This window comes from Hylobates moloch, unplaced genomic scaffold (assembly GCF_009828535.3).
Source record: "Hylobates moloch isolate HMO894 unplaced genomic scaffold, HMol_V3 SCAFFOLD_7, whole genome shotgun sequence".
NCBI classification, from domain to species: Eukaryota; Metazoa; Chordata; class Mammalia; order Primates; family Hylobatidae; genus Hylobates; species Hylobates moloch.
Genome location: NW_026652282.1, coordinates 66215008 through 66226818, shown reverse-complemented (window position 1 = coordinate 66226818; position 11811 = coordinate 66215008). Strand labels below are relative to the sequence as shown.

The window sequence follows — 11811 nt, the reverse complement described above, 5'->3', positions numbered from 1 at the left end:
ATGTAATTAAATATGACATTATCAATAGGTGGCTATGATGAAAAAGCCATTTCTATATTGCAACTAATGGAAAGATAGTTGATTTCAGGGCCATACCCTAAAGAAGCTGTAGTGTCCCAAAGAGGTAATTACGTATCTTCCAATCAACAGTGAAGATGACAAAACTGAATGCTGATTAAGTGGATATTTATTACTGAGTAGGAATGCTAACAACATAAAATATTATAAAAGTATCCTTAGAAAATTAGAGAAAAAGTTAAACATATGATGACATTTAATAGGGACAACTCTCAAGGAAGAAAGTAAAATAGGTATATTTTTTAATGACCTATAAAAAACTAAGGCAGAGAATGGCTCTGTAGGCATCAGTAGAACACAGAGATCTTTGAGTCACTAAAGACCAGAATATCAAATGAATCAGCAATGTTCCTGTCATCCAGTCTGTCAATCAACAGTAAAGATGATTTGCTTAGAGGCTGTACAGATGCAAACTTCAGGTCTACAATTAACTTCAAACTATTAATGTAAAAAGATATTTTATATTCATTATTAAACTTAATGTAAAATATATCATGAGAACTACAAAAACATCTAACATATATTCTTACGCAGTCATTTTAGTAGCCATGTCTAGCACTATACTCTTCCATTCTTGTTGCTGATACTGCCAAATTCTTGCCGTTCCATCTCGACTTCCACTAACAAATCTTAAACTAGAAAGAGTTAAAATAACTTTATTAATTTTCTCAAAAATGTAAATCACTTTTTTTTGATAATATAAGTAACACATTAGCCCTCACACACTACTGAGAGGAATGTAAAATGGTACAGTCACTTTGGAAAACAGCTTGGCAGTTCTTCAAAATGTTAAACATAGAGTTATCATATGAACCGGAAATTCTACTCCCGGGTGTATATCCAAGAGTAATGAAAACATAAGTCCACATAAAAATGTGTACATGAATATTCATGGCAGCATTATTCATAATAAGCCAAAAAGTGGAAACAACCCAAATGTCCATCAATGGGATAAATGGATAAACAAAATGTAGCATATTCATACAATGAAATATTATTTAGCAAAAAAAAGAAAGAAAGAAAGAATGATAGACACAGTAACATAGATGAATCTTGAATAGGCAAACCTATAAAGACAAAAAGTAGATTAATGGTTACCAAGAGCTGGGAGTGAAGGGATAGGAGAATTGGAGGTTGATAGTTAAAGGGTATGAGCTTTCTTTCAGGGCCAATGAAAATGTTCTAAAATTGACTGTGGTGATGGTTGCACAACCCTATGAATATACTAAAAACCAAATGAATTTTACGTTATGTAAATTATATCTCAATAAAGATGTCATTTAAAAAGAATACATATTCACCCATACTTCTGTCACTGTTAACACTTCAGTTTCTATTTTCAGAATTTATAAAACACAGACATACACAATTCAATATTTGCTACTACAAAAAATTGAACTACATGTTTTTCCCTAGCTTAACTGTATTTTGTAGATCTATTTCTATGTTTACAAGTACAAAACTACTATCACTTTTAATAAGTGTTCAACTATATGAATGTACCAAAATTTTTTTAATTAATCCCTTAATGATCAACTGTTGTTTCCAATCTTCACCATTATAAATAATGCTGTGATGAACATCTCTATATAATCTTTGTACAACCTCATACATATCTTTGCTGAGTCAGAATAGGTGTATTTTTAAAGCTTTTGATACATACTGCCAAATTGTTTCCCTGAAAAGTTTTTTTTAATAATTTACAATCTCATCACAAGCTGTAGAAGTGTCCATTTTCCCAAAACCCTTGGCAATATTGGGATTATCATTTTTCATTATCTTGTCATTCTGAAAGAAAAAAAAGTGACTGTTATTTTAATTTATATTTCTTTGATTATTAGTAAAGTTGGACATCTCCTCATGTGTTTATTGGCCACACGAATAATTAAGACCACAATAATGTATTTTTTCCTTAATGGAAAAAGACAGGGAGTTAAAAATTTAGGTTCTTCTAGCATGAAAGGACAGTAGCTATAATAATGTTCAAGCATCTAACTCAGTATAATGCAGTCAAGTCAATCTTAAAATTTATTTGGTGGTTTTTTCATTCCTAATATAGACATCACTCTTTGTAGACCATCATTATTTACTCTCAAATTGGACAAAAATGAACAACTCCATCACTGTAATTATTTGCTGTCAAAAAAATATTTAAAAATGAAACATGATCATCCTATAAAGTCCTTATAGGCTGGGCATGGTGGCTCACGCCTGTAATCCCAGCACTTTGGGAGGCCGAGGCAGGCAGATCACAAGGTCAGGAGATTCAGACCATCCTGGCTAACACAGTGAAACCTCGTCTCTACTAAAAATACAAAAAAATTAGCCAGGCATGGTGGCGGGGGCCTGTAGTCCCAGCTACTCAGAAGGCTGAGGCGGGAGAATGGTGTGAACCCAGGAGGCGGAGCTTGCAGTGAGCCGAGATCACACCACTGCACTCCAGCCTGGGTGACAGAGCGAGACTACGTCTCAAAAAAAAAAAAAAAAAAAAAAGTCCTTATAGACATACAAGTTGAGCTAGCTGAATCGAAAATTCTAAAATCTGAAAGTGTTTGAGTGTCAACATGATGCCACAAGTCAAAAATTCCACACCTGGCCTCCTGTGATGGGTCACCAATAGTCAAAACTTTGTTTCATGCACAAAATTATTTAAAATATTGTATAAAATTACTTTCGGGCTACATGTATAAGATATATATGGAACATAAATGAATTGTGTTTAGACTTGGGTTCCATCTCCCAGCATATCTCAGTATACATATGCAAATATTCCAAAATCTGTAAAAATATCCACTCTGGTACCAAGCATTTTAGATAGGAAATAACCTGTATTTGAAACAAATTTATGATGGGTGCTTAAAATTTTAAATCTATTATGCCAGGTAAACTTTTAGGCTAGAGCCTTTTTGGCCATTATCTTTTTGGGATTAGACATTTTACAGAGTGCAAGGATATCTGCATATAATTTCTGACTTTAGGGATATAGGAATAATGAGTGATGCAGATATTCAGAGAAAGTCAAGACAACTAAAAGCTGGAACATTCAGGAAAGGTTTCAGGTAGGGCATGAACCGTAAAGGAAGATAAGACCTAGTTAAGAAGAGTGGGGGAAAAAAGAAAGGAGAGGGAGAATAGAGGAAAGGAGAAAGTAGGAGAGAGAGAGAAAGAGGTTAGGGGAAGGTAGGAAGTGGCATTTCTTGGTAGAAATGATGTGAGGAGAAGTATAAGCAAAGGAATGGATGAGATGTGAACAGAAGCAGGGTACATCAGTTAGGCTGGATCTAAGGATTCATATGGAGAATAGCAGCAAAGAATGTAGCTTTAGGTCATGTGGTAAAAAGCTCTGAATGCCAGGCTAAGACGTTTGAATTCTATTCCATAGACAGAGAAGAGGAAACACTAAAGATTTCTATAAAGAACAATGTTGGCCGGGCACAGTGGCTCACGCCTGTAATCCCAGCACTTTGGGAGGCCAAGGCGGGCAGATGACAAGGTCAGGAGATCAAGACCATCCTGGTGAAACCCCGTCTCTACTAAAAATACAAAAAATTAGCCAGGTGTGGTGGCATGCACCTGTAATCCCAGCTATTCGGGAGGCTGAGGCAGGAGAATCACTTGAAATCACCCAGGAAATGGAGGTTGCAGTGAGCCGAGATCGCACCACTGCACTCCAGCCTCAGTGACAGAGCAAGACTCCGTCTCAAAAAAAAAAAAAGAACAATGTTACACTGGCAGAGATGGACAGGTCAAATAATGGAACACTTGACTAACATGGGTGCTAACAGAAATAGAGCAAAATAAACAAAGAAGAAAGCACTCAGAAAGAAAGACCTGATAGGCTATGGTTACTACTTGGATGAGATTGTGGAAGTGATGGCTAAGGATGTCATCAAAGACAAACAAGGGCTTTGAACCTAAATAACTGGACAGAAACAAGGTATCTATCATAGAGGTAGCTGCATCTGAGGGAATGGTAGCAAAATATATCAAACATCTGTTTACACAAATATGTATTACATAATTACCTGTCTCCATTGTTACAGAACTGAACAGCAACAACTTTATCCTAAGACATGAAACAGATTTTTGGTTAAAGTGGACTTATTTGTAAAATGAATTAAGTGCTCTTTCTCTCAAATTCATAGGCAAAAACATCATGAAGTAGTTTTTTTTTTTTTTTTTTTTTTTTTTTTTAATTTCAATGAGGCCCAAAACAATGTACTAACTATTGAGGAATACCTATTGGCAGTAATAGGAAACAAACCAGACACAGGGAAACCTCATAAACCATATCTCAAGAGACAAATAGTTCTGAATAGATATTAGTTTATTATGTCCTCCATAATAAGACAGCACACTAATGTAAGAGAACACCTTAAAATAGTTAATTTAATAGTAGTTGTATTAAATTTTACACGTAATTTTATTAATGTTTGAAAATAAATCAATCATTTCCTGTTTCCCACATCATTTATTTAATTACTTTCCAATGGAATCATCTGACAATCTATAGGTAATCTTCTTTTAGAATAATTAACCCATACTTTTACAAGTATAGTATGTATAGTAGTGATGACAAGAGTAAAGTGTAAGCCAAAATTTGTGATTTGTATATGTTACTATGGTACAGATCAGAAAAGAAATGAAATAAGCTTTCCAAGGATGTTCAAAAATAAAGCAACCGTTTCTGATTTTCTCTTACCGTATGTGACTCTAATTCAGCAATTTTCTCAGGAACCTCAGAACCCAAATAATATATTCTAATCACATGGTCAGTACTACCAGTTGTAATGAACATACCACCTAGAAGATTAAAAAACAAAACAAAACATAGTACCAAGGAACCTTTAAAACCCTCTCATTACTTCCTTAGTCGTATGCTACCTCGCATTAGTAAAAAGGCTTAAAGAAACACAAGGTTGTCTTCTAATTATTGGAGACATACTAGCGATTTAGAGAAAATGTAAAACTATATCATTCATCCAACAAAATCTACAAACTATACACTGAATACAGGCCTATGATCATAAACATTAAAGAACACATCCTGAGGAATTCATTTCTTTATTTAGAAATGTAATGTTCCAAAATTATTTATAAGACAACTTATCTACAATTCTCTTTACCATGGCTATAGTGGTTGAGTGTAAAAAGTCAACTGCTTTTGGAATAACAAAAAAGTTCTAGAGATGGATAGTGTGACAGATGCAGAACAATGTGAATATACTTAAAGTTACAAACTGTACACTTAAAAATGGCTAAAATGATAAAATTTTAAGTTCTGTATATTTCACAATCAAAAAAAGGAAAAAAAAGGTTAATGTAGGATTCTTAGCAGTTGAAAAAGCACTGTAAAAGTGTTTTCAATATGGAGCAACAGTACATGTTTTTTTGTAAACTCTGGGCAGAATTTTCGTGTTGATTGGGGGGCAGTAAACTTTTTTGTTAGTGGGTATTTAGAGTAGGGGTCTGTTTTTCACAAAGCAAAATCACCATCATATAAAAATGTATTAAATTATGAATAAGGAAAAAAAAACCTTACACATTACTTAGAGTCCAAAAGAGTTTATCTATCATAACACATGGTTCAGATTTTTGACATCCTTCAATTAACAATCAAATGTGTATCTTTTTTCTTCATAAATCACTTTCACAACTGGATCGTTTAATATTCTAGATGCTCAAAACATTCCCATTTTACACATACCAGAACTGAAAGATGAACAAGATATCTGGACTCCAGGTCTGGATCTCTCAGTAAATTTCACTGGGCGATCTCTAAAGATAAAAATAAGGTGTTTTTATGTTTCATCATGTTTAGCTAATGGGCCAGAATGTTAGCGCACTACTGGATATTGATCAATTTAGCATCAATATTATAGAAAAAACAAAAGGAACGTGGTCAATAAGTACTATTCTCATCAATTAGGTTAAAAATGCATTTAACCTTGAAAATATACTTTATGATATCAGTATTACTATGGTTTTATTAACCATAATACTTACTACTACCATTATGAGAAATCTTACCAAAGTAAGAAAAGAAACAAATTAAAATTCTACCAAAATTTTCTATATAAATTGTCTCTTCAACATTAATGTCAAAAAAATTTTGACTGGGCGCAGTGGCTCAAGCCTGTAATCCCAGCACTTTGGGAGGACGAGGTCAGGAGATCGAGACTATCCTGGCTAACACGGTGAAACCCTGTCTCTACTAAAAATACAAAAAATTAGCCGGGCATAGTGGCAGGTGCCTGTAGTTCCAGCTGCTCGGGAGGCTGAGGCAGGAGAATGGCATGAATCCAGAAGGCGGAGCTTGCAGTGAGCCAAGATCATGCCACTGCACTCCAGCCTGGGTAACAGAGGGAGACTCTGTCTCAAAAAAAAAAAAAATTTATCCGAAAATCTCTTAACAACCTATTGATGTAGGTATGGATATGTATACACAAATACACATACACATATGTAAATATATATATTTAAATACATGGACTATTAAGAATCAAGGCAATAGATAAAAAATTAACACGCTTAATTTTTCACAAAATTTCTAAACTTACCTAAACTTCATTGTTTTTACATGCCATTGCCAGAAACAGATTGTTCCATCAGCACCAGTAGAAGTGAGGTATCTGTTTGTGCCTTTAGTTGATGGACAAAACTTAAAAAAAAAAAAAATTCTGATTCAAATAAAAAGTTTTAATGTTCAGCCTAACATCAAACACAGAGTATTTTAAAATTGTAATCATTTAACAAATATAATTTCAATAAATTCAGCTAAAAATTTTTGTTTCAAGGGACTATTTAACTTTCCTAGATTAATAAATACCTTATAAAAAATTTAAAATATCAAAAAAACTATAGGAAAAGTAACTGAACTTAGGATAAAATGTTTTAGTTATAAAAAAATTACTTTTAAATTATTTAACATTACACTTTAAGATTTTTAATCACTTTCAGTGGAGAATAAACTCACAAGCGCATTACTACTTAAAACTTTACAAATGTGCTATATATACACTTATAGAAACAACTGTGGAATTTTTTAGTTCAGATGGGCAGAGGATTAGAAGTAAATCTAAAAACACTTGGGAGGTTAATATCCAAGTATTTGGTTTTATTATTTATTTCACTTTAAAATCCAGTTCCATTCAACGAAGTATATAATTTTGTCCTTTTTCGATGTAAGCCATTTGTTTCCATAAATAATGTAAAATAGGTCAAACTGTTATTCGTATCATATCATTGTGGGAAAATGGAGATCAAGTTAAAAAAAAAAAAACTTAAGTTATCAATACAGAGGACTACTACTATGTTAGAAGGATCAAAGCCTTTATCATGTGGGCTTCTCAGGCTCTTACTCTCAGTATTTTACATATCCTCAGAAAAGAATCACAGAAAAGGGAAAAGAACAACTGAGCTCCTGATGTCTGGGACACAGGAAAAAGCTGAAAATTGGACAAGAGTTTCTGGCATGTCAGTGAGTTTTTAAAATCCCAAATGAAGATAATTAAAATTTCCATTGAGATGATGACTAAGGATTAAGATATATAGGGTTTGAATACATTTTGAATGCAAATCAAAAGAAAATTATCATTATCGAATAATTTACTTAGCTTCTTTGGAAGCACAGAACTTCTAAAGACAACAGAGCTGAATTCAAACAAAAATTACTCATTAATATTATCCATTAATAACTGATGTGCAGTAAAGAAACCAGGACTCATGCCTATATAGTCCTCCGTTGGTATCATTCAGATATTGCTTCCAGGACCTCCCATAGATACTAAAATCAGCAGATGCTCAAGTCCCTGATATAAAATGGTATGGTATTTGCAGATAACATATGTACATCCTCCTGTATACTTTAAATCATCTCTAGATTACTGATAATACCTAATACAATGTAAATGCTGTAGTAATTTGTTGTTATACTATATTACTTAAGGGATAATGACAAGAAAAAAATCTGTACATGTTCACTACGAATGTTAATTTTTTTCAAATGACTTTTGTTCCTCAGTTGGTTGAAGCCACAGATGCAGAATCTATGGATACAAAGGGTAAACTATATTTTCATTTCTGAGATTGAGAAATTTGCATTAAAAAAGCTTAATCTGGCTGGGTGCGGTGGCTCACACCTGTCATCTCAGCACTTTGGGAGGCCGAGGCAGGCAGATCACCTGAGGTCGGGAGTTCGAGACCAGACTGGCCGATATGGCAAAACCCCGTCTCTATTAAAAGTAAAAAAATTAGCTGGGCATGGTGGCACATGACTGTAATCCCAGCTACTCAGGAGGCTGACGTATGAGAATCGCTTGAAGCCAGAAGGCAGAGGTTGCAGTGAGCTGAGACCGTACCACCACACTCCAGCCTGGGCTACACAGCAAGACCTGTCTCAACAACAACAACAACAAAAGCTTACTCTAAAATCTACAGTAATAAAACTACAGCAGTAATCCACAAATTATGGCCAACACACCAAATTCAGCTTGTTGCCTGTTTCTGTAAATATAGTGTTATTGGAACACAATTGTCTTACACTGTCTATGGCTGCTTTTGCACTATGGGAACAGAGCTGAGCAGTTGTGACAGAGATTGTATGACATGCTAAGGCTAGATATTTACTATCTGGCCTGTATATTTGCTGATCTCAGATCTACAGGAATTAGACAATTAAATATGAAATAGTATAATTTTATAAAGTGAAGAAATATTGAAACCTTTATCTCCATTGCATTTAAATTGCTTCATCTATCACAAAGGGGGACCTAGCCCATTAATGTGCCTTAATAGAATTGTTTTAAGTGAGAAATCATGTTACGGATTATTTAATAAAAAAATCATGTTACGGATTGTTTAATAAAATCATGTTATGGATTGTTTAACAGAATTGTTTTAAATGAGAAATCATGTTACGGATTGTTTAATACATACCTATTGTACAAAACTTAGGAAATGTGAAAAAACAGAAAAAAAGTAACATGTAATTCTGCCATTCAGTGGTAACCACTATTAGCATCATACCATTTTAACTAAATTTTGTTAAAAAAAATACAAAACGTAGGAGAATAATGTATCACTGATGTTAATAAAGTCAATACACAAATAGTAAAGAACATATAAAGAATACCAAAAGATGACTATTACTACAGACAAAAAAATGAAACAGAAGGGAAGATACAGAGTTGCTGTGCACACAGTGGAGGGGGTGGGGGGGCAGTGGTTTACAATTTTAATCAGAGAAATAAGGTGGTCAGAGAAGGTCTCCCTGAGAAGGTGACATGTGCACAAAGCACACAGAAACTGAGAAAACAAACTATGTGAATATCCAGGGAAGACCACTCCAGAGACAGGAAACAGTAAGAGCAAAGGCAGCCATGTACCTAGAATGTTCAAGAAAAGCAAAGGGGCCAGCAGTTAGGCAGAGTGAAAAAGGCAAACAAACACGCAGTAGATGAGATTGAAGAGTGCCAAGGAGGCTGAGAATACAGAGCACTGTGGGTCACTGTGAAGACTTCAGCTTTAACTCTGAGATTGGAAGCTATTGATGGTCCTGAGCACCACTGACATGATTTAACTGCCATTTTAAAATAACTCTGTCTGTTAAACTGAGAGACTAAACTGGGGCAGGGGAAAGGGAATGGAAGATGCAGGCAGATCGGTTAAAAGTCTATTTCAATAATCTAGACCACAGGTGATAGTGCCTTAAAACAGGATAGCAATAATAGAGGTCATGAGAATTTGCCAGATTCTAGATACAGTTTGATGGTAGAACCAACATGATTTGCTGACAAGTTAGATACAAAGTATAAGAGCAAGATAAAAGGGATGATCTACTCTGAGCAGTTGAAACCATGGTATTGCCATTTGTTTGGATGAAAAGGCTTGGGGAGAAGATTTAAGGAAGATAAATTAGTTCAATAATGAATATAATGAGTTTGAAATACCTAGTAGACATCCATGCCAAGACAAGACAAGACATGCCAAGAAGATACTTGCATAAACAAGTATGGAGCTAAAAGATAGATCCTAAATGGAGATGGAAGTTTGAGAATCATCAGTTTACAGATGAAATTCAAAACCATGAGATGACTAAGAGAAAGAGTACGATAGAGAGGTCTACAGATCTCTAAGGCACTACAATATGTAAAAGAAATGAGAAAATAAACTGGCAAATGAAATTATGAAAAAAACAACAGTATCATAAATATTTTTCATTATTTAGTAGTCCCTCCTTATCTGCAGAGGACACATATCAAGACCTCCAGTGGATGCCTGAAACCTTGAATAGTACCAAGCCCTAAGTTTTTTCCTGTGTCTACATACCTATAAGCTTAATTTATAAGTTAGGCACAGTAGGAAATTAACAAATAATACCTAATAATAATGTTATAAAATTATAACAATATACTATAATAAAAGTTATATGAATGTGGTCTCTTTCCCAAAGTATGTCATTGCACTGCATTCACCTATTTTCAAACCATGGCTGACAGTGGGTAATTGAAACCTTGGAACGCCAAACCACAGATAAGGGGGACTACTATAATGAAATGATTTTTTTCAATGGCATATGACAGTATGTCCAAATTCCAGAAATAATCAGTCAGATATGACAGTGAGATCACAAGTAACTGATAATCTCCCAAATCAAAATGCATGAAATAATTTCAAATAATCAAAATGTTGACAAGAATTTTTTCAAATTCAACACACACTGAACCCAATTCTTGCTAGCTCCCCATAAAAAGATGATATATTATTTAAATAACACAAAAAAATGGCATACTTATTATTTCCTAAAGAATAAACAAAAGTAAATGGGAGTAATTATCTCCTCCAAAAGTGGTCTCTTTCTCCAAAGTGTAAAAATTTTAAGATTCCTCTGTTTTGCTCTCAACACAAAGAAGAGGACAAAAGTTCAGCTTCATTAGTTTTATTAAATAAAAAATATTTTAAGTTATCCATGACTTTCACTACCAACAGCTGGTAAAACCACTATGTGGACAAGTATTAAAAGAAGCCAACATATTCTACATTAAAAATCAAATTGAGGCTTAGTACAGTGGCTCACATGCCTGTAATCCCAGCAATTTGGGAAGCCAAAGCCAGAGGATTGTGCTTGAGTCCAGGAGTTTGAGACCAGCCTGGGCAACATGTCGAATCCCTGTCTCTACAAAAAATACAAAATTTAGCCAGATGTGGTGGCACATGCCAGTAGTCCCAGCTACTCAGGAGGTGGAGGTGGGAAGATCACTTGAACCTGGGGTGGAGGTTGCAGTGAGCCAAGATCCCACCACTGTACTCCAGGGTGGGTGACAACAAAACAAAACAAAACAAAACAAATCAAATTGAAACAAAAAATCACTGAAACTAAGAATAAAAATGTCCCTCACATTAACCTAAACACAGACACACATATACTAAATCTGACTGGCAAATATCTTCCATTAAATATTAATACAAGGTATGCTAATAGTCAAGTTAGAACCTGTTTATAATCTTTTTTTTATTAACTATACTTTAACTTTTAGGATACATGTGCACAACATGCAGGTTAGTTACATATGTATACATGTGCCATGTTGGTGTGCTACACCCATTAACTCGTCATTTAACATTAGGTACATCTCCGACTGCTATCCCTCCCTCCTCCCCCACCCCATAACAGGCCTTGGTGTGTGATGTTCCCCTTCCTGTGTCCATGTGTTCTCATTGTTCAATTCCCAC

At 34.5% G+C, this 11811-nt stretch overlaps 2 protein-coding genes across 2 annotated transcripts in view; one reads left to right on the top strand and one right to left on the bottom strand.

Moving 5' to 3' along the window:
- The window catches only part of LOC116811833 (bromodomain and WD repeat-containing protein 3), a 148771-nt gene that overhangs the window by 122849 nt on the left and 14111 nt on the right, over positions 1 to 11811 (top strand). The window lies entirely within an intron of this gene.
- On the bottom strand, positions 2605 to 6734 carry LOC116811836 (bromodomain and WD repeat-containing protein 3-like). The gene is made up of 4 exons (XM_032757231.2): positions 6639 to 6734; positions 5786 to 5856; positions 4781 to 4881; positions 2605 to 4144 (listed from the first exon to the last, which is right to left on the bottom strand). Exons 1-4 carry the CDS (start codon positions 6647 to 6649, stop codon positions 4100 to 4102), a joined length of 228 nt encoding a protein of 75 aa, XP_032613122.2. The 5' UTR covers positions 6650 to 6734; the 3' UTR covers positions 2605 to 4099.

Bases quoted from the DNA above. Each gene is read 5' to 3' on its own strand.
- LOC116811836 (XM_032757231.2), bottom strand. The intron at 4,882-5,785 runs GTATGTGTAAAA...TTAATCTTCTAG, and splicing joins TTGTTCATCTTTCAGTTCTG to GTGGTATGTTCATTACAACT. The intron at 4,145-4,780 runs GTAAGAGAAAAT...TTCATGTCTTAG, and splicing joins CTGAATTAGAGTCACATACG to GATAAAGTTGTTGCTGTTCA.